Source organism: Oncorhynchus masou, chromosome 33 (assembly GCF_036934945.1).
Source record: "Oncorhynchus masou masou isolate Uvic2021 chromosome 33, UVic_Omas_1.1, whole genome shotgun sequence".
In the NCBI taxonomy this organism is placed as follows: Eukaryota; Metazoa; Chordata; class Actinopteri; order Salmoniformes; family Salmonidae; genus Oncorhynchus; species Oncorhynchus masou.
The window spans coordinates 22,412,731-22,436,611 of record NC_088244.1 but is presented as its reverse complement, the minus strand read 5'-3'; the positions used below and the strand labels follow the sequence as shown (position 1 = coordinate 22,436,611).

Sequence of the window (23,881 nt, the reverse complement as noted above, 5' to 3'; positions counted from 1 at the left end):
TATTATAATACAATGTAGAAAATAGTACAAAATAATGAAAAACCCTTGAATGAGTAGGTGTGTCCAAACTTTTGACTAGTACTGTATATCACATGAAGCCCTCTGTCATTATGTCTGCTAGTTTCTCTCCCCTCCTCTACTGGGGCTCACGTTACAGAACCGGCTCGTGGGCCTGCTTCACACAGTACTGGTGGCAAAAACAATTATCTGATGTGATTGAGTTCATGTGGTCACTTGTGATGAATTATAAAAGCAATTATAAAAGCAATTGTCAGCTTGCAGTTCTCATTGGAAAGTATGTTGTTCATCATTCACTAAAGGTAATGAAATAATACTGGATGAGATCTGGCAGGAGCATGTGGGATACCGACAAAAAATCAGGAATGCGGCAGGATACTGTATGACATCTTGTGGGAGCGGAGAGCACGGTACCAAAAATCAGTCCTGCTCAGACCGCTATTACAGTGAAGTGCACATTGTTACTTACAACTGTAGTAGCAAACCTATTTGTGCTTTGTGTAATGGGGAGTATAATCATGTTCATATGAATGTAATAATATGATATGCAAACATAGAAAGTAAAAATGTCCAATCATGTCATCGCTACACAGATTATAGATCCATAGGGCCTATACTATGGCATAGTAGGCTACAAGCTAATAGTAGGCCCACATGTGGTGTGATACATTACCATATGGTGTCGCTACACAAGATACAAATTACTAGAAAATTCCCAATGCCATCTCTGCGCCTTATTGGTTGCCTTCATTTCCCTAAAGCCAATGTGGCTATCAAATTGTAAGCAGTTAAATTCAAAATAATGTTGGATAATAGTATTATTTATATATTCACATTTATTTACAGGTTCACAGATATTACCTTGTTCAACAGTTGTGAACTACAAACAAGATTACATAATATTACATACTACACGGCAAGTCTTTTAAAGGTTTTGTTTCCATAGATGCATCTCAGAAAAGTAGCCTAAAATTAGATTTGTAATGTACCACTCAATCACGTCATTGAAATCATACCTGTGCCATGGATCGTAAAATTTCTCACTCTCTTCCCGGTCTGGCCTCAGCTGTCATTGGTCACTGGCCTCTTTCATCTGTCAACCAACTTCTGCCAGTCACAACGTCACCCCCCACATGTCCTTGTGCTAGCATGCATAACAAATGATATAAAGCCTCCGAGGAACGACGCACTGGACACAGATCTGATGTCTCTACAGTTTTTATTCTATTTGAACTTTGTTAACCTAACCCAGCGCTATATTTCTTTTGGTTGCGATCCAGCCTTTAATAATGCATTTTCTGAAACGTCTGCGGATTACTAATGCGGGAGTTTTACAACTGCTCAAACATGCAGTCAACTCCGCACTAGTTGGGAGTGACAGCAATGTATTTTCCAGGAGCCAGCAACCCTTTCAGTTGTTCTGCACGAGCGCAGCACTGCACCACAACAGGCAGCAACACCATCAAGCTGTCAATGATTTGGACCAAACAGAGTGCAGGTACATACGTACTCAGTCACATTATCTACCAATAAGGGAATATGTACAGTATATACAGGTAACTGCCAAAATAATGGAAATACTTGAGTAAATGAGGGATACAAAGTATTGAAAGCTAGTGCTTACACAAAGATGTGGTTCCTGAGTTAAATAAGCAATTAACATCCCATAGTCCTTAGGGTCATGTATAAAAAGGCTGGGCAGGCCATTATTTTGGCTACCATGGCTATGCTCACATATAATGACAATGCCCCTCTCCACAGGGCAGAGTGATCACTAAATGGTTTGAGGAGCATGAAAATGATTTAAACCATATGCCATGGCCATCTCAGTCACCAGATCTCAACCCAAATGAACACTTATGGGAGATTCGGGAGTGGCGCCTGAGACAGCATTTTCCACCACCCTCAACAAAAAACAGAATTATGGAATTTGTCGTGGAAGAATGGTGTCGTAGACTATATTTAAGAACTTGGAGCTGAGTAGTCAGTGGAATTGGTTTGAAAGCTGATATTAGCATGAACTGCATTACTATAGGCTACACTACACTAGGCCGACACTACACTACAGCACGCTACACTACACTAGGCCGACACTACACTACACTACACTACAGCCTGCTACACCACACTAGGCCGACACTACACTACACTACAGCCTGCTACACTACACTAGGCCGACACTACACTACACTAGGCCAACACTATATTAGGCCTACACTACAGCACGCTACACTACACTAGGCCTACACTACACTACCCTACATACCCTACTACACTCTCCTTTTGGTGCTGGGGTGAAAAGAAAAACAGAACATTTGTTCATACACAGCTGTCAATGATTAAGTGCTCCTTTGCACATGTACAGTATGTCTTAAGGAAAGTTCTACGGATGAGTCAACACAATCAAAACACAGTGTAAAACGTGGATGCAGTGGTGATCTTCAACAATGTCCCTCCCTGTAAGACCTACACTAGTATTGTGACATGGTGCACTGTGTTGTCTGGGCTTCACAGGAACTGCTTGATCTCTGGGATGGACCTTCTTTTCTACACCATCACAGAGGGTAAAGAGATGATCTCAGTTTCTCAGTTCATCTCTGTGAGTCTCCATCTCATCACATCCTCTCTCACTGTGTAACACCATGTAGAACTTAATCTACAGTTGAAGTCGGAAGTTTACATACACTTGGAGTCATTAACTTGTTTTTTAACCACTCCACAAATTTCTTGTTAACAAACTATAGTTTTGGCAAGTCGGTTAGGACATCTACTATGTGCACGACACAGGTAATTTTTCCAACAATTGTTTACAGACATATTATTTAACTTATAATTCACTGTATCACAATTCCAGTGGGTCAGAAGTTTACATACACTAAGTTGACTGTGCCTTTAAACAGCTTGGAAAATTCCAGAAAATTATGTCCTGGCTTTAGAATCTTCTGATAGGCTAATTGACATCATTTTAGTCAATTGGAGGTGTACCTGTAGATGTATTTCAAGGCCTACCTTCAAACTCCGTGCCTCTTTGCTTGACATGAAGAGACTTTGTGTTCCCTCTCCGTGCTTTTACACCATCATTTAGAACACGTACAGAAGTCTCAGCGCAGTTGGTGAAAATATCACACAAGCACATTCGTCCATAGGCCCACACACGCTGAACATAGCATTTTATGATGTGTGAAGAAACTCTGTGTCCAGTGTCCACGACCACTCCCCGTGCTTTTACACCATAATTCACCATAATTGGGGTGATGGAGTTTTGTCCAGTGGACTACACCTTGCCCCTGGAAACGGGGGTTCAAACCCCAGGTCTGCCAATCGCTCCACCACTGAGGATAGACTGGGGTTGGGTAGATGCACTGGCATTTCTAGTGGTTAGTCAGAGGTAAGGGAGCATATGATATGAAAAAATAACTACTGTATCTGGGCACTGCATTCTCAAGCAGTTGAACAACACGAAGTTGTACCTCAACCAGAGCATTCAGAGTACAGCATGTATGCCCAATTGTATTTCTTATTGATGCAATGCTTGATATTCTTACATCATTTGTACCTTTTTAAAGAACTGTACAGGTGCTACTAAAAATCTAATCAAATTGTATTTGTCACATACATATGGTTAGCAGATGTTAATGCGAGTGTAGCAAAATGCTTGTGCTTCTAGTTCCGACAATGCAGTAATAACCAACGAGTAATCTAACCTAACAATTCCACATCTACTAGCTTATACACACAAGTGTAAAGGGATAAAGAATATGTGCATAAAGATATATGAATGAGTGATGGTACAGAACGGCATAGGCAAGATGCAGTAGATGGTGTAGAGTACAGTATATACATATGAGATGAGTAATGTAGGGTAAAGTGGCATAATTTAAAGTGGCTAGTGATACATGTATTACATAAATATGGCAAGATGCAGTAGATGATATAGAGTACAGTATATACATATGAGATGAGTAATGTAGGGTATGTAAACATTATATTAAGTGGCATTGTTTAAAGTGGCTAGTGATACATGTATTACATAAAGATGGCAAGATGCAGTAGATGATATAGAGTACAGTATATACATATACATATGAGATGAGTAATGTAGGGTATGTAAACATTATATTAAATGGCATTGTTTAAAGTGGCTAGTGACTACACGGTTGCCATCTGCTTTGACCTTTGACTGATCTCAGTTTTGAGGAGGGAGATCTGTCATTTATTGTCATGCTACGCTGTATGTGTTTGGCATGACAGGGAACAGTGACACAAAGGAGTTTGACTAAAACACATTGGAAGGACTGACTGAACAGCAGCTGTGGCTACAGAATACTGTCACAATAGATTAGAGATTAGGCTAATTGGGGTTTACACCTTTCCAGACCTACCAGGAAACAGCATCCTTTCTTTGTGTGGTGAGGTTATATTTAGTTCTCATAGAGCAATTCTGTTACTTAACGAGTGTTATTGAAGTACTTCTCTCATCTGATGACTCAATTTCTCAAAAGCTCTAAAATTCTGTCATCTTTGCTTCTGTCAGGAATGGAAAAACACCCAGTACTGCCCCCAGTAAACATAGCTTTGAATGCTGCTGTCCAATACAGTATGTCTGAATATCACTTCAGGCTCTCATGAAAGCCACTATCCTATGTGACCAAGGACATAAAATAACTGAACACAACAGTCCAGTCAAGCAATGTGTGTTGCTCATTAAAGCATTGCTCAGACACCCAGGCTTGAAAATAACTGTCTGAACCCTCCTATGAGGCAAGTCTGCTGTCAATGTACATGATACCCCAGAAATAGACACACGTTGCATATAGCTGTCGGCATGACTTGAAGTTGGCTTAGGGGAGGGATTTCAAGCACTAGATATGTACCGTACCTTCCTCCTTCAGGGCTGTTTACAGGACTGCTAGAACCCTTGTTGCTGCTCACATAATGGCAAAACAGGGTTTGTGCCTGTAGATAAAATCATCATTTGTTCCAATTCAGGTATTGAATGTGACACACTTAAACAATTATTGTAGTCTTGTATATTTTCAGTTCTTCTATAGCTAAAGAAAAGTCACTCAAAGTGATCAATTAAATTATTATTAATAACCTATACATGTCCTTATCGTTATGTACCAAAACATGAATAAAATAAGAACTCTTTCAGTCAATCAGTTAACCTGAGTTAAGTTTTTGTAATTTTAGCGCATCACTTTTTTTTCAAAATACAAAAAATTGAAAAAAGTCAATAAAATATAATTCAAAATACACCGAAAACATCCAAAATACTGTACATAATCTATAGTGCTAAAAACAACAATGCAATTTCAAAACAAGTTCACATTGAGGTTAAAGAAAGTGTATTTGATCAAATTACTTGTTTTTTTGCTAACCATTACTTTGGACAAAATCAAGACGTTCTTGTTATGCTTATTAAAAGAAATCTTAAATTACAGCTCAATCCTGCGATTAACTCGATTTAAATGGTTTAATCATTTGACAGCCCTAGTACTCTATTAGGACCAGCATCGGGACCAGCTATCTTAGAGCTCAAATATCTATCACCCTTCCCTAGAGATGCTATCCCAGTTCTGGATCAGCTCTCCATGACTACATGCCCATTTTTCCTCTTCCCTCCCTCTCCCTTCTTTTTAATTTTCTCTAAAATAAATCTCTCACTCTTGTTTTCTAAATGTTCCTCTCTCCTTCCTCCAGGCGTTGAAGAGCACAGGTTTGTGGACATCTGATCCCAGGCTGAGGGACTGTATGCGTCATCTGCGCCAGGCCATGCGGGAATCTGCCGGAACAGTCATGGTGGACCAGAAACTCTTCAGGAAGTGAGCTATGCTCGATTTTCACTTTCATCTTACCATATACATCCTCTAACGTTAGTAGGATGGTATAGAGAGAATATTGACAAACACTATGATTCTTTAATTCAGACAGTTAACATAATGTATTATGACTTTCTCTATCACACATACCATATTCTCATTCTTCCGGCTGATTGGCAAAACACCACACACACTATCCCATTTTTACATGGCAATGTTATGAAAGTGACATTTATATGGTATTTCACTGTGCGAAGGAACCCCAGTGTTTACTAGAAACTTCCAAGACTTTGTTTTTCACTATCTCTAAGTGTATTTGTGTCCACTCTGCATGCCTCTACAGATAACAGGTGGATATTTGTTAGGAAAGATTAAGCATCAAGGTTGTGTGATTGTGGTTGTATTGTAGTGTTTGGGTTGGGGTTGGGGTTAATGTAAGAGAAAGACAGAGTGACAGCATCTGTCATTTTATGGCCGACAGCTGCCTCTGAACCTTACTCATGCACGCATACACATGCATGCACACACACACGCACACACTCACACTCTGTGACATGCAGAGAGAGAGAGAGAGCTCTGGAGTATGACATCTGTGCAGGGCTTAAGTCTGGACGGGAGCTAATGAAAGTCCATCATAGTGGGTGAACTGCAGACGGTGCCAGTTGTATTAGGAGCTCAGTTTATCAGCAAGCTCCGAGGGAGTCTAGACTGCTGTCCAAACAGTATTAATTCCTAACTGGCAAACTTAACTTAATGAATGCAGTGATGATTCGGACTCTGGTGTGCTACTGTAGTGGGTCACTAAGTCCTGTGTGGTGGACTTCTTACATTTAATAACTATGTTTCTGTCACGCCTTGGTCTTAGTATTTTTGTGTTTTAGTTTATTTGTTGGTCAGGCCAGGGTGTGACATGGGTTTATGTTGTATTTCGTATTGGGGTTTTTGTTGGTATTGGGATTTGCGGCTGAGTAGGGGTGTTGCATAGGTTTGGCTGCCTGAGGCGGTTCTCAATCAGAGTCAGGTGATTCTCGTTGTCTCTGATTGGGAACCGTATTTAGGTAGCCTGGGTTTCACTTTGTATTTCGTGGGTGATTGTTCCTGTCTCTGTGTAGTTTCACCAGATAGGCTGTAATTAGGTTTCACGTTCAGTTTTGTTGTTTTGTATTTATTAGTTATTTCATGTATAGTTCCGTTTTTTCTTCAATAAAAACATGAGTAACCAACACGCTGCATTTCGGTCCGACTCTCTTTTGACAAACGAAGAACGCCGTTACAGTTTCAGTAATTGAACACTGCATATCTACTGTCCTTTTGCTCAACTTAGATTGAGATTTGGTGTTGTACTTGGTATTATTTAGAAACTAGGCCCAAATACACAAATAAAGTCATGGAGAAGAGAATAACAATATTGTGTTGTGATTAGATATTGTCTTCCCATTATGAGGAACATTCTGAGGTGGTCACTGGAAAAAGACCACTAGAAATAAAAAATCTCCCATTTCTGGTGAATGTATAAATTCTGCAATCCCTATATTAGCCTCCCCAGTCCCCCAAACTCTAAACAAGTTGTGTATTAACAAGCAACGGGGGGGCGGATCTTTCAGCTCAACCCAGCTGAGATCACCTCAGTGCTTACTAAACGTAGTGCTTTGTTTATATATAATGGTACAGGTGTGTATCTACAGTATGAAAGCCTGTCTCTTGTCAGCATTTAATTCTGTCCCAGTTGAGGTCCAGTTTTATGTTGTTGATGTCATTAGGATTTCATCATAGGATCAGTAGTGTGTCTGTTCCATTGTTATAGGTCACTTAGCCCTGATACATGGCTGACTCCGAGACGCCGCATAGGAGTCAGCAGTCGTGTATCAGGGCTAAAGGTCACTGTGTGTATTAATACAGTAGTAATACTATATACTGTAAATAATCTAAACTAATTTATATTTTTTGTATGGTAATTTATAATAATTTGGTGGGTGCTTATATTTGTACAAGTGTATATTAAAACACGTGTGAATTGGAAAACCATGTTTTTTACATATCCATAACACTCCCTGAGACACCTTCGGAGAGTAGGGTTGTTAGAGTTAAGTGACTTTCTCAATGGCACTTAGACAGGTTTTTCAACTTGTCGGCTCAGGGATTACGAACTAGAGACCTTTCAGTTACTGGTTCAACACTCAAACCGCTAGGCTAATCTAACGTAGCAGGCGTAAAAGAAACACCTGAAACTAGATCCCCTACATACTGGTTTTGACAAGAATAATAGAACCTGTTGGGGGAGGTTTTCTTCATGCTCTGTTTTAACAACCCAGTAAATGTGGAGGAGGAGTTAAGATGGAGAGTCACCTTGTTAACGTCCAAAAGTGGAAGTCGCATCACAGGCTCTCTTTCCGTTTCCCCTAAAAAACAACAGCTGGTTGTTGCGGACTCAGCAGTGGTTATCGCTAGACACAGCAAACGGGAAGTAGGGGTGCACCCCATGATAAATGGAAATAATATATAATATATATATACAATAAAGAAATTTAATTATAATAAAAATACAATTACACACAATTATATTAATCCTGTGTGAACTAGGCCTTTATTACTCCTGTATGAGCGGACAAAAATTCTCCTCAGCAACCCCCCCTTCCCCTCTTCGTCCAGCACCCCCAATGCAAAACATCTTCCCACGGTTGGCCCCAACAGGAATGGAACCAACAACTCTATTGTTCCAAGTGCCACACTCTACCAACTGAGCCACACTGAGCCATTACCTATGTAACAAACAAAGTATGCATGTGATATTTCTGTATTTGTGATGTGTTTCAGGTGTGTGGGTGCTAACATCCTGCTGCTGACACAGGCGTTCAGGAGGAAGTTCATCATCCCAGACTTTGAGGTGTTTGCATCCAACATGGACCAGCTGTACTACAGTACCCAAAGGCAGGAGGGGGGACACGTGAGTTCTGTTAGGATGCCTGCACTATGTACATTGGAATTCACATGCTAAAAACATTCTCACATACTGTACACTTACACACCTACAGATCCACATGAGGATATGCTAAAATGATATCACTCTCATGCGCGTACTGAATGAAGGCATGCACACACTACATTTGTACATACATGTACATACACATGTACTATACATACAGTGCATTCGGAAAGTATTCAGACCCTTCACTCTTTCCACATTTTGTTACATGACAGCTTTATTCTAAAAAAAATAAAATCTACACACAATATCCCATAATGACAAAGCAAAAAAACTGTTTTTTTGGGGGGGAAAATGGAAATATTACATTTAAATAAATATTCAGACACTGTTGAAGCACAGTTGGCAGTGATTACAGCATTGAGTCTTCTTGGGTATGAGTGGCTGGGCCACTCAAGGACATTCAGAGACTTGTCCAGAGCCACTCCTGCATTGTCTTGGCTGTGTGCTTAGGGTCGCTGTCCTGTTGGAAGGTGAACCTTCGCCTTAGTCTGAGGTCCAGAGCGCTCTGGAGCTGGTTCTCATCAAGGATCTCTCTGTACTTTGCTCCGTTCATCTTTCCCTCGATCCTGATTAGTCTCCCAGTCCCTGCCACTGAAAAACACCCCCACAGCACGATGCTGCCACCACCATGCTTCACCGTAGCGGTGGTATTGGCCAAGTGATGAGTGGTGCCTGGTTTCCTCCAGACGTGCCACTTGGCATTCAGGCCAAATAGTTCAATCTTGGATTCAACAGACCAGAGAATCTTGTTTCTCATGGTCTGAGAGTCCTTGAGGGGCCTTTTGGCAAACTCCAAGCGGGCTGTCATGTGCCTTTGCATGAGGAATGGCTTCAGCCTGCCCACTCTACCATAAAGTCCTGATTGGTGGAGTGCTGCACAGATGGTTGTCCTTCTGGAATGTTTTCCCATCTCCACAGAGGAACTCTGGAGCTCTGTCAGAGTGACCATCGGGTTCTTGGTCACATCCCTGACCAAGGCCCTTCTCCCCCGATTGCTCAGTTTGGCCAGGCGGCCAGCTCTAGGAAGAGTCTTGGTGGTTATTAACTTCTTCCATTTAATAATGATGGAGTACACTGTGTTCTAGGGCACCTTCAATGTTGCAGAATTATTTTGGCACCCTTCCCTAGATCTGTGCCTCGACACAATTCTGTCTCTGAGCTCTACGAACAATTCCTTCGGCCTCATGGCTTGGTTTTTTCTTTGACATGCATTGTCAACTATGGGACCTAATATAGACAGGTGTGTGCCTTTCCAAATCATGTCCAATCAATTGCATTTACCACAGTTGGACTCCAAGTTGTAGAAACACCTCAAGGATGATCAATTAAAACAGGATTCACCTGAGCTCAATTTAGAGTCTCATAGCAAAGTCTGAATACTTCTGTGAATAAGGTATTTCTGTTTTTTATTTTCAATACATTTGCAAAAATATCTAAAAACCTGTTTTCGCTTTGTCATTATGGGGTATTGTGTGTAGATTGATGAGTAAAACTATTAATTTAATTCATTTTAGAAAAAGGCTGTAACGTAACAAATTGTGGAAAAAGTGAAGGGGTCTGAATACTTTTCGAATGCACTGTACCTGCCTTTGACACACTCATCCAATCCACTCCTTTGTGTGTCTTTTCTTAGGTAGCAGATTACATTCCTCAACTGGCTAAATTCAGCCCTAATCTGTGGGGAGTGTCTCTATGCACAGTGGATGGGCAGAGGTATGATTACAGCATCATCTGATCTATGTACATAGTCTCTTTTTACAGTATATCACCACTGCACTCCATCATGACACAACCCATTTTACTGAAATGAAGAGCTTTGAACAGGCAGTCCACATGTCATCCCCTCATCTTGCCCTGTCAGTCTCTGCCCAGCTTGTTTATGCAGAATCCTCCACTGTGTCTGTTGTCACCTCAGCCCTCACTGTCCCATGATCTCTCCCCTGCTGGTGTGATGCAGACATTCTGCAGGTGACACCAAGGTTCCATTCTGTCTTCAATCATGTGTGAAGCCACTGGAGTACGCCATCGCTGTGCACGAGATCGGCAGTGAGCATGTGCACCGTTACGTGGGCAAAGAGCCTAGCGGACTCAAGTTCAACCAGCTGTCACTGAATGATGAGGGTGAGAGAGATTAACCCTAACCCTATCCCTGTCTGCCTATGGCTGGGCTCACATACCTACTACATGTCTCTGTGTTGACTTCTGTGTAGATGCCCCACACTTGAATGCATCTGAGGAGTACTGAGGAAAAAACTGTCTTACATTGAACACTCAATGATATCTCTGACCCTATCTCTTGATCTAAGCTAACTCAATCATAGGGTAGTGAATAGTTCATTACACTGGAAGCAAACAATTACACATTTTAGTGAACAATTGTGTAAAGAGAAGACAACCAACCTCTCTGCAACTACAGCCCACTGGGCACAGATGTCAGTTCAACGTCTAGTTTTGATTGAAATTCGCTTTTTGTCAACTAACGTGAATTCAACATGAAATCAACAAAAAAAACTTTTCCCACATTGATTCAGCATCATCACAATGATTATTTTTGGCTGCAATGACGTGGATACCACATTGATTCAACTAGTCTTTGCCCAGTGGGAGGTGATTGAGAAACAGGGAAATTACCAATCGACTTGATCAATGATTACAATATGCTGTAGGTCTTTACTGGTGAGATACAGTCGATAGAGCAAGAACAAGACATCTGATCATTAACCAGTCAAGACAGCTTATCTGCAGGTTCCCTCTAAGCTGGCTACGGCTGACTAGGTGTCTTTACACATGTTCACCTCTGGCACGCACATACGTGTTCACTTTGGAAAGCGGCCATATCTTTAGGTTATATGGTGGTGGAGTGCACTACAGTGATAACATTGTCCTCTCTCTCTTTGGACAGATAAACCACACAACCCTATGGTGAACGCGGGGGCTATCGTCATCAGTTCTCTGCTCAAGGTAAGGGGATTCCTGGGTGATGTTATAATCTCCCATAACCTTTCATGAGGTTTTAGAATGAGAGGATAGATAAAATCTTTGCTAGCTAACTTAAATAATATCAGGAGTACATTACATGCACACAGATTAAGCATTGCCAATGAGTGCAAACTGTTGTACACCAAACAATATCAAATATACAGGAAATCAGGAAATCTGTCGTAACTAGTACAGCCAAGTGTCACAGTCAGACCACCCTCAATCATTGACCAATTCACCTTATGGCCCAATACAGTGTGGACAGAGGTCAGTAAACTATCTCCAGCTGACTCGCCAACCCTCACTATCAGTCAGCATTGCCCTCACTCTAACAGATACAGCAGTGGGGAAAGAATGCAGTCCTCTATATAGACATGGACCTCTATTCTTCTGTGTTTTCCTCTCCCTGCCTAGCTGCCTGTCTTCACCAGCTGCCTCTTAGGCCATTCAGGTCACATACATTAGTGGGTGAGGGTGGGACTGACAGGATGTGTGTATGTGTTAGACAGGCCAATGAGACAGCTGGGAAGAAAAGGCGTGTTTGTCTGTGGGTGAGAGACTGTATGTGTGATTGTGTGGGTGGGTGTGTGTTTATGTCTGACAATCATAAGTATTATAATGCATGTCTTTGACAACTTTAAGTACAGGAAGAGAGAACAGATCGAGATGGATGAGTCATTTCATTGGCTAATAGTCTATAGCCCATACTGCACTGGGCAAGTTGAGGGAAGGACTTGTACTCTTCCAATTAAGTGTAGCACTCCTAGCACATTTTATTTGGAGTTTATGCAATTCATTCATAAATATTGCGCAAAGTTCACTTGATCTTTCAGAGAGCGCAGAACTCTCTGAAGTTATGAGTGGAAAGATGTGTCATCACTGAGGAGCACTTCATCAGAGTATCACTGACCAATAAGCCCAGGGTCGCACCACATTTGAAGAAACCTATTCCTTGAGGACCACTCAACGGGGAAGTATCAGTCCCTGCCCGTTTTGGTGACTTAACGACTTGCTGCTGATCTTTCACTGGACCCTGAAACTTAAGCTAATCTGCCCCCGAGCTGCTAGCCCATGTTATACACATCACATCACACAGACAGACAGACAGACAGACAGACAGACAGACAGACAGACAGACAGATACCGCAACTAATCCTACCCTGCACACCCACCCAGAATCTGTCTGACTCACCAGTACACTGTACTGTTGGTGCCAAAATACACAAACACTGCCACCTAGGGACAGAACAGCTCTCTGCATAGTGTCAATACAAAATGACTTCAGCACAAGAACACTGTACTAAAGGGATTTCCTTCTTCTTCTTCTTTACAGCCTAACTCGAATAAGGCAGAGAGGTTTGATTATGTGAGTATCCTTTAAGTTTCAGACTTCTGACGTGTCTACAATTGCTTCTTATTAGTAAAATGTAATGGAAAAACTGACATCTTTTATCGTAGGTAATGGAATACTTGAAGAAGATGGCTGGCACGGAGTATGTGGGCTTCAGCAACGCTACGTGAGTGTCAAATTGAACATTATAGTATGAAAATAAAATGATTAAAGATTTCAGACCATACAGTAAGTGGAATTTGTGGTGTGATAAACAGCTTTTAATTCAGTGGGCTCCAACATTACTGGCATCCCTGACTGGAAATGCACAAACAATACTTTTAAAAATATAAACAATATAATTATAGAGAGAAACTCAAATTACCAACATCAATGGAACCAACCAAAATCATACAATAATTTAATACAAAATACATTTCACCAAAATCAAGGATTCATAATTATTGGCACTCCTCATTTAGTACTTAGTGCAACCACCTCTGGCAAGGATAACAGCATGGAGTCTTTTCCTGTAATGTTTGACAAGGTCAAGGAACACATTTGGAAGGATTTTGGACCATTATCTATGCAGATCCTTTCAAGATCCTTCACATTCTTGGGTTTGCGCTTATCAACTGCCCTCTTCCACTCAGCCCACAGGTTTTCAATTGGATTGAGGGCCGGCGACTGAGATGGCCACGGCAGAACATTGATTTTGTTGTCACAGAACCATTTCTGTGCAGATTTTGAGGTCTGTTTTGGGTCATTGTCTTGTTGGAAAGTCCACCTACGGCCAAGTCCCAGCCGTCTGGCAGAGGCCACCAGATTGTCAGCCAAAATTGCCTGATACTTGGTGGAATTCATTATGCCATCAATCTTAACCAGTGCCTCTGGACCTCTGGAATTAAAACAGCCCCAAAACATCACTGACCCACCACCATATATCACCATGGGTATGAGGTGCCTCTCCTTGCATGCATCTTGACGCCAAACATGCCGATGCTGTATCTGACCAAAACATTTAATTTTGGTCTCATCTGACCAGAGCACCGTCTTCTAGTCATAATTTAAATGACGTTTGACAAACTCCAAGCGCTTGCGTCTGTGTCTTGGGGTCAGAAAGGGCTTTCTTCAGGCAACCCTTTCAAAGAGCCTGTGGATGTGGAGGTGGGGTCTGACGGTGCATTTTGAAACCTGGTGACCCTGAGATGCCACCAAGGCCTGCAATTCTTTCACAGTGATTGTTGGCAATTTTGTTGCTCCTCTCACCATCCTCCTCCCTATCCTGGAGGGCAAAATGTATTTGCGTCCTCTACCCGTGAGCTTTTTAACTGTTCATATCAGTTATTTTGTTTTCTTCATGATGTTGGATGACAAAGGGATATTGCATGCGTGTAACCTCATTTTTATACCCTTGTGAAACAGGAAGTGATGTAATGACTCAGTATAGTTCCTTAAGGCTTAGATCAACTTAAATAAGTGGAATTTAATTCCTGATTTACTTTTGGTAGATGTTATTTACAATATTCTTGAAGGGTGCCATTAATTGTGAAACCTTGATTTGGAGGACATGGATTTAAAAACATTTTTTACATCAATAAAGGATTTTGGTGGGTTCCATTGAAACATTAATAAAGTATGGTATTTCTCACATGTTGTTATTTTGAGTTTATCTCTATAATTATATTGTTTATATTTTTTTAAGTATTGTTTGTGCATTGCCAGTCAGGGGTGCCAGTAATTTTGAAGCCCACTATGTATTTGCCTTCAAAGTTTTCAATCAGAGAAGGAGACCGGGGATAGGAATTTTGCTATTGGTTACTACCTGAAGGAGAAAAAAGTGAGTGTTTGAGCTTCACAGAGTCTTCCCAATAGTTAAACCAATTTCTAAACTCTAAAACTATAAGTTATACTACCTGTCCTGAAACTGTGGCCTCTCTCTCATTTTGCCTGGTAGTGCTTTCCTGAGAATGCAGATATGATTGCAGCCCTTGATTTCTACTTCCAGGTGAGACTCATGTTTAAAGAGATTTGCTGTTGTATTCATAGTTGCTGTCTCTGGAGGAAACACTCTGTATGTGAGTAAAGTACTACCCTGGGTTGGGAAGGTTACTTTCTAAATGTATTCCATTACAGTTACTATCTACCTGTCCAAAATTGGAATCAGAAACATAATTTATGGATTGTACAAACTAACATATTCTGATTACTTTCAGTTACTATTGGATTACTTTCCCCTTAAGAGGCATTAGAAAAAGACTTAAAGGATCCATCAAATGCATTTGGTGCATCATTATAGTGGTCTCTGACTTATGGTCAGACTCACTCAGGTGGAATAAACGTAATCCTTTCCCATGACATTCAATGCTGAATTGAATGTCATTGAGAAAACAAAGGTGTAATAATGTATTTTTTTTTACAAACATTCTTTCTGATGTAAGTAATCATCTAGTTTTTCAAAAATATCTGTAATCTGATTACAATCATTTTGCTGGTAACAGATTACATTTACAGTTTTTTTTATGTTGTAATAACAGATTACATGTAATCAGTTACTTCTCAAACCTGACTGTACAATAAACCAGAGGTCTCAACTGTTCTGTTTTCCTCTCAGCTGTGCTCCATTGAGGTGACCTGTGAATCAGGCTGTGTCATGGCCGCCACACTGGCCAACGGGGGCATCTGTCCAATCACAGGCGAGCGGGTGCTAAGTGCGGAGGCTGTGCGGAACACCCTAAGCCTCATGCACTCCTGCGGAATGTACGACTTCTCTGGCCAGTTCGCCTTCCATGTGAGTCACTGAGAAACAGACAGAGGTCAATGACCTGAGGTGGCCTTATCACAGTGAAGGAAGAGAAAGTGAGACATCCCCATCTCATCATCATTTATCCAATATCTTTGTTTATCATACTGTATGTGGTAAAATAGAACGTTCCCCTTTATCTCAGAGGTGCCATGTTGCTCTCACCTATCCTGTGTTGTCAGATCAATGCAGTTAAAAGAGATGAGACAAGGTAAGTGTCATACTTAACTTCATTCTTGCTTTTTGTCCCTTCTTTTTTTCCAGGTGGGCTTGCCTGCTAAGTCTGGCGTGTCGGGTGCAGTGCTGCTGGTGGTCCCTAATATCATGGGAATAATGTGTTGGTCTCCTCCCTTAGACCGTGTCGGAAATAGTGTCCGAGGCATTCACTTCTGTCAGGTATGCAGACAAGAAGAATTTCAATCCCCTATGACATAAGTTTTTACCATACCCAGCAGTAGATATTTATTCTCGTTGATTACCTTGTTTTTTGATATATCAAAAGTAATGTCAATGTCATACCTGAGTGTATATATTTGTTTCTGTATTATACATTTTAAATATGGAAGATTAAAAAAGAATAGAACACTGAATAATAGATAAATCTGTCTCATTTTCCCATTCTGTCTGCTGATTGATCAGGAGCTGGTTTCTCTCTTCAACTTCCACAATTATGACAACCAGAGACACTTTGCAAGGAAGCTGGACCCTCGCAGACTCTCACTTGATGATAGGGTAAGGGATAGAGTATGCACTAAGGTCCTGAATCCGACCCGGGTTAAGAGTGTGAAAATTGAACATTAATTCCCTTTTTATGCACCTTTCTCTCAATGCGTATTCTGACCTTGAAGTCAACCACTATTCGTTCGGGTTGGAGAGCTAAAAAATGAAGGTGTGGCAAAGATGTGTCTACAGATAAGCCATATTCTGACCTTGTCTTAATTCCCTCGTAATTCCACCACCTTTACGTGCGAGGAAACCATGAATAAGGTTGAGCGAGCCTGCTGGTTCCAAGTGGAAAAAGCATCTTCTTTCTTTTTTTTCTGATAGAAATAACAGCATTGTCCATGCACTGTCATTTATACACGGATAAGAGCTAGGGGAGTGAAAGTTATACCTCCCCCTGAGGAAAATATATTTTTACTTGGCCCTCCCCAAGCGTAAAAAAAACAAGCATGTAACCCTCACCCTCCAAAATGATAATTAAAACAAAATAGCAGGGAATATTAAATCCCTTTTTAATTGATTATCAATGTTGCAGCCGTGATTTCTATTAAATCATTTGGACACTCAAACGATGGGCTTCTGTAGGCCTGAACCTTGGCTTCTGTAGGCCTGAACCTTGGCTTCTGTAGGGCTGAACCTCGGCTTCTGTAGGGCTGAACCTTGGCTTCTGTAGGGCTGAACCTTGGCTTCTGTAGGGCTGAACCTTGGCTTCTGTAGGCCTGAACCTTGGCTTCTGTAGGGCTGAACCTTGTCTTCTGTAGGGCTGAACCTCGGCTTCTGTAGGGCTGAACCTTGGCTTCTGTAGGGCTGAACCTTGGCTTCTGTAGGGCTGAACCTTGGCTTCTGTAGGCCTGAACCTTGGCTTCTGTAGGGCTGAACCTTGTCTTCTGTAGGGCTGAACCTTGGCTTCTGTAGGGCTGAACCTTGGCTTCTGTAGGGCTGAACCTTGACTTCTGTAGGGCTGAACCTTGGCTTCTGTAGGCCTGAACCTTGGCTTCTATAGGCCTGAACCTTAGCTTCTGTAGGGCTGAACCTTGGCTTCTGTAGGCGTGAACCTTAGCTTCTGTAGGGCTGAACCTTGGCTTCTGTAGGCCTGAACCTTGGCTTCTGTAGGCCTGAACCTTGGCTTCTGTAGGCGTGAACCTTGTCTTCTGTAGGGCTGAACCTTGGCTTCTGTAGGGCTGAACCTTGGCTTCTGTAGGGCTGAACCTTGGCTTCTGTAGGCGTGAACCTTGTCTTCTGTAGGCCTGAACCTTGTCTTCTGTAGGGCTGAACCTTGGCTTCTGTAGGGCTGAACCTTGGCTTCTGTAGGCGTGAACCTTGTCTTCTGTAGGGCTGAACCTTGTCTTCTGTAGGCCTGAACCTTGGCTTCTGTAGGCGTGAACCTTGTCTTCTGTAGGCCTGAACCTTGTCTTCTGTAGGGCTGAACCTTGGCTTCTGTAGGGCTGAACCTTGGCTTCTGTAGGCGTGAACCTTGTCTTCTGTAGGCCTGAACCTTGGCTTCTGTAGGCCTGAACCTTGGCTTCTGTAGGGCTGAACCTTGTCTTCTGTAGGGCTGAACCTTGGCTTCTGTAGGCGTGAACCTTGGCTTCTGTAGGGCTGAACCTTGGCTTCTGTAGGCGTGAACCTTGGCTTCTGTAGGGCTGAACCTTGTCTTCTGTAGGCCTGAACCTTGGCTTCTGTAGGCGTGAACCTTGGCTTCTGTAGGGCTGAACCTGCCGAGTTGATGTGTGCTCTTTAGAATGTTTGAATTATAACCTATGCCCAGGCTTTTCTCTGTTTTATTTTACAATTTCTATCATGTTAATTTATTAGCCACTTTTGGGAGCCACATACATTTATAACTGTCACTTTAGTGTTAGTTTTCTCAAATTTGTAGCTTAAATTTAGCATCATTCCATTTACCTTTCTTTCCTCTGTCACGTCTAGGTAAGTTATTCCTGATGGTCGCTAGCATTAGTAGATCATATTAGGCTAACATTGGGCAATAATTTGGGACATATAGCAGTTTAAACCTGGAGCCTGGCGCACGGTTCATGACGACTGGACCGTTGTCATACAGTTCCATGTTTAGTGAGAATTAGAGTAGGTTTATTTATAGGACTTGTTCAGCTCCCATTGTTAACTTTTTTTTTTAATTTTACAAGATTTCATGGATTGAACTTGAGTATAACAGCTTTCAGGATGAATCAAACCACTGTATTTTTTATTCAACTATACATTGTGTGCATAAAGGCTCTCCAAACCAGTTTTTATTTTTTAATCTACCAGTTGGTGCTGAAACTAAGACCAAGATGCATAGATGGTATTATGTCATTGATCGTTATTTTCTGAACCCGTTCTCTTGATGTATTCTAGTCTCTCGAAAAATTCTAATTGTGGGTACATCGTATTGAAATGGATGGCTTAAAATAAATGTACTGAAAACCGTATTTAATAGACAATCTGTTGGCCAGCAAGTGGAAGGGTTTTCAGCGGTTGAATTACATTTATTCAGAGTGCGCCAGGGAGCCACGCCTGCAACGGCCATTACACACCTTCATACGGTAAGTCTGAATACCAACTACTGAGAAGTGCATAATAAAGGCATCATTTCCTAAGTCATAATCGGGCCCTAAGTATACTAAATGTTTCTCAAATATACCTCTTGAGAACATTCATGTTTAGTGTTTATGCTTCCGCCACAATATCTGAAACATCGCTGTGCTTCAATATCCTTCTATGTTGATAACCCATAATTGTGATGTTTTCTTCTGACCCTTCAGAACAAGTCAGTGGTTAACCTGATGTTTGCAGTTTACAGTGGTGATGTCTCTGCCCTGAGGAGGTAAAGACAGAATCTTGGGATAGTTATATTATAGTTGGTCTTTCTGGTTTACTAGAAATGTAGTTTGCCTTTTCATAAGCAAGCGCTGGCGCCAGATAGGCAAGAAGAATATGGCTTCAATAATTAATTATTGTGCAGCATGGAACTGACCACCCCTGGTATCAAATCAATTTCAGTTAACTTCATAATTACACCATCTGTCATTCCAATTAACCTTTCGCTATACTCTTTCTTTTTCTTCTCTCGCTCATGTCCTCTCCTTTAGGTTTGCTCTCTCGGCTGTGGACATGGAAGAGAAAGACTATGATTCTCGTACAGGTCTCCACGTGGCATCAGTCGAAGGTGCACCTACATATTTTTCAGGGATAAAACTGTTCTCTCACATAGCATGTACTTCACCTTATTGTTCAGGGTTGTAATTCAAGTGTGTCTGCTTTGGTTTAATTGGAGTGGATGGCTTCGCTGGGATAACTATAGATATGTGAATGCATAGTTGGTTGCCATATATTGAGATTGAATTCTTCCTTCCTGTTTGTTCAGGTCATGTGGAAGCGGTGATCTTCCTAACAGAGATGTGTAAAGTGAACCCCCATATAAAGGACAGGTAGGGACACCACCTCATCTGCATGTCACTTTTAATAATTCACACATCTTTGAGAGATGTTCCATTGTAAAGGTCCTTCCGGCATGCATAATGGAGACTGGTGGTTTTAAAAGTGTCCAGGCCTTTAAAATCACCCAACTACACCAGACTAGTCGAGGGCTATTATGACCTGATTTGTTCTGAGACTCAGTCAGAGCATTACTTAGCACACCAACCCTTGTTTCCTTTGCCTCTGCAGCAGTATTTCAAAGTTTTTTCATTACTGCTTATATTGCGCTCTCTATCAGGTGGGGAAACACACCCCTGGATGACGCCAGGCAGTTTGGTCGGGACGGGGTGGTGTCGGTCTTGACGGAGTACCAGCAGATGTACCTATGCAGTAATGGGTCCCAGTCAAAAACAGAAGACCAGAGAAAATTAGACAGTGAAGGTTGTGGTTTGAGCTAGACAGGAGAGATGTCTAACCATATTGTATTTAATACAAGAGGCACTGGCAGTTTCATTCCAGATAGTTGTGCCCTTCCCCAATATCCTTGTTCATTAGCACTCCCCATAACAGATCTGATAAGACTGGGTTGGTTAAAGCAATATGGTGGAAAGCAAGTGAACTTACCTCTTCTCAGGTAGATAGGTGACGTTTCGTAATAAATGCAGCCATTTTGTGCCAAGAGTCATGAAGAGTTGTAGCTAATTGAGTGAGTATAGTTGATATGGTCACACGTCACTACGTATAAAGGTCCCATGCACACGTTCTTTGTCCAGCTTGCTGCACATAAAAGCTTTAGGAGTCTTCAGGAGTGGACAGAATCACTGTAGCACTGTATAAAGCTGATATGACACCAACAAGTGATCAGTTGCTAGTCAGAGGGGTATACTAAAAAGCAGGGTCAATGCATTAGCCAGCTAACTTTGATTAACCAGAAATAACTGTTGGTTTTCTGGTTCATTAAGAAACCTAAACGTATATGTTTTTGATTGTCGAGTCAGACCATGCGCATTTAATGCTCATCTTTAATAAAAGAAAAAAAATGGTTAAGTTATTTCAGAATATTTTGGCAAGTTAGCTGGCTAAGGCATTGCACTTACTTTGTAGTATACCACTCAGATGAACTTGGCAGCTATTGATTTATATGTACACACACTTTGTCCTTACTCAATTGCCAGTGTATAATTTATATGAAGCATTAATATTTTAAGGGATTTTTACACTGCATAATATAAGGCTATAAATATTAATCTACCTCAATAGGAAGTAGAACAGTTTCATAAACAGGTTAAGATATGAGTGAATAAGCCATGTATTGTGAGGATGGGATATAACCATTTTAATTCTGGTCTTTTCTCCTTGTGAATACTTAACTTATGTTAATATAGAAACATGTCTAAATGTGATGAGTGATTGAAACTAATAAATATTAATGTATGATAGTATCTCATCAGCATTTCCTGTTATATGCACATGAATGTTGTCTATTTACTACAGAACAGACTGATTCTGTAACATCAAAACTAAGATGCACATCCAGGATTTTCCTGCTGTTTTACAGACTGCTTCCTCAGGTTAAACTGTCAATGTGAGCTTGATTTCCATATGTTATGCTCTGCTGTAAATAAATGACTGAAAATGTGCAACCTTTTATTTTGGCATACAATTTCAGCATATCAAAAGGCTAAAAAAGGCATGGTTTAATTCAAGTTTGACAAGAGAATGGAGAATGTCAGGACTTTAAGCAACAGTAACATTCCCAGTACCTAATGATCTCGTTACACACAAGACAGCTTTATATTGTTGCCATTTATTTCCGACTTAAAAAATATTACACAAGAGGTAACAAAAATAGCTTATTGTGATGAGTTTGCCTGAGTCTGTACAGCAGTGAAATGATACACTGGACAAACTCCCTGCTCTCCAAATCCTGATGGAGAATATTGCTTTTCATAGGAGATTTGAAAGACATTTTCAAGTGCTGCCTGTTCAGTTTACAAAAACCAAGTTGTCAGAATGTACATTGCCATTCCTATCTCCCTAACCACTATCCACCTCTCTACCATATTGTCATCAGTAGAGATGCTTCACTTCAAGCCTTCGGGCTCCCCCAGACCTGAGTGTGTAAGCAGCTCTCCATCCCACAAGCCAAACGCTGGGCAGAGAGGCCCCCTGAACATGGCCCTCATGCTGTGGATCACCTTGGCCTTTGGGATGTCCACCAGGCTTATCAGGCCGGCCTCGTAGTCCAACAGGATGCCCACACGGTCAGGCTTCCCCATCAAAGTCACCGGCACCCTCTGGTTGGTTGTCATTGCAAACCAATTACGCTGGACGTAGCCGAACACCCAGGAGGAGCTGTTGGTGCCCACACAGTCATCCCTTGACATTGCCACCAAGGCCACACCCAAACGGAACTCTGAGGACTTCTCCACCGTCACCTCCCAGTAGTGGCGGCCACCTGTGATTTGTCCGTCTCCGAACACCACGGCCCAATCCCGGAAGCGCTCAGGGTTTTGTTGGACATGGCTGGGGTCTAGGCCCAAGATGCGGTAGATGACGCCTGTGTCCTTCTTAAAGAGGTCCAGACTGCTGTGGGCTGTCCTGTCATCCAGCTTAAACTGCAGCTCTACAGAGAGAACATCGGAAATGATTCATAGATACTGACAACTGCTGAATGTTCTGTAGAGCAAGGTTTCCCAAACTCTGTCCTGGGCCCCCACTGTCAGATGTGCACATTTGTTTTTTTTGCCCTATCACTACACAGCTGATTCAAATAACCAACTAATCATCAATTTTTGATTATTTGAAAATAGCTGTGTAGTGCTCGTGAAAAAAACATAACGTGCAAGGAGATTGGGAAACCCTGCCCTAGAGAGCAAATACATAGGCTATTGCTTGGTGAAAGTGGAGACAAATGCCATGCGATATCTTAAAAACATTAAATATTCCCTTTATCTTGCATAACAGGCTAATAAATTGTTCATTAATTAAACTTATTTAACTCACCCAAAGCGTTATACAACATAACAAGCCAAAACAGTGTAACATCCTGTCGACAATTTAAATCTACGTTGTAAACCTTTGAAATAACATTGTTAATCAACACGGTCACCGTAGCTGGCAGGACGTCGGGTATTTATGATCGGCATGACACATCTCATACTGGTGTCTCATAATCTCATAATGTTTGAAGTTGGCCCCCGTCAGAGGATCAGGAATGTGGCCTACAAGTAACCAGTGATGTACTATCAAACCGATTTGAGTTACAGTATTCAACTACACTATAGAAAGCTGAAATGCAGTTTACTTGCCCTTCCAAACACAATGTAACCAAACTTTTCAAAACTATGTTCTGTTGTAAATTCTGTAAACTTGGTAAAATGTCAGATTTCAAAACTAAAGTTAATTGACGCAAAAAAAAATCGTCTACACACGTGTGGATGTCAAGGCAATACAAGAAGGTGGTCGTGAGAGCGTGGTCAGTGTTGATATTATTCAATCTCCCCTGCTCGGACCTCAAATGTGCTATGCGCTAAAACTAATGCATAGCAAAGGGCGCGTCGCTCAGTGGGCCCTTGCAGTCGCAGTGCAAGTTTATACTCACTATCGCCAGTCGTTTGGGTGCTATACCAACTTGTCGCTGGAAGAAGAGTACCACGCGTTTGTCTGCGGGACAGTGCGCTCATAACTCGTCCTGCCAGACGACAATAATGTCCCATGCCAAAGAGCATTGCCATATTCACTTACAATGCAGAGCCAAAGATGGTGGACAAAATGAAGGTAGTTCACTCAGGTTGTCT

General features: G+C 41.5%; 2 protein-coding genes across 2 annotated transcripts; one reads left to right on the top strand and one right to left on the bottom strand.

Moving 5' to 3' along the window:
- Positions 1–1,145: 1,145 nt before the first annotated feature.
- LOC135528025 (glutaminase kidney isoform, mitochondrial-like) lies at positions 1,146–21,718 on the top strand. The gene is made up of 18 exons (XM_064956785.1): positions 1,146–1,516; positions 2,533–2,617; positions 5,722–5,843; positions 8,655–8,784; positions 10,460–10,539; positions 10,784–10,947; positions 11,729–11,787; positions 13,139–13,171; positions 13,264–13,322; positions 14,909–14,975; positions 15,093–15,143; positions 15,750–15,926; positions 16,203–16,334; positions 16,578–16,670; positions 19,427–19,488; positions 19,754–19,830; positions 20,029–20,092; positions 20,380–21,718. The coding sequence occupies exons 1-18, from the start codon at positions 1,308–1,310 to the stop codon at positions 20,537–20,539; spliced, it is 1,824 nt and encodes a 607-aa protein (XP_064812857.1). The 5' UTR covers positions 1,146–1,307; the 3' UTR covers positions 20,540–21,718.
- LOC135528027 (SPRY domain-containing protein 4-like) lies at positions 21,716–23,881 on the bottom strand. Its single transcript, XM_064956786.1, has 2 exons — positions 23,686–23,881; positions 21,716–22,707 (listed from the first exon to the last, which is right to left on the bottom strand). Exons 1-2 carry the CDS (start codon positions 23,816–23,818, stop codon positions 22,166–22,168), a joined length of 675 nt encoding a protein of 224 aa, XP_064812858.1. The 5' UTR covers positions 23,819–23,881; the 3' UTR covers positions 21,716–22,165.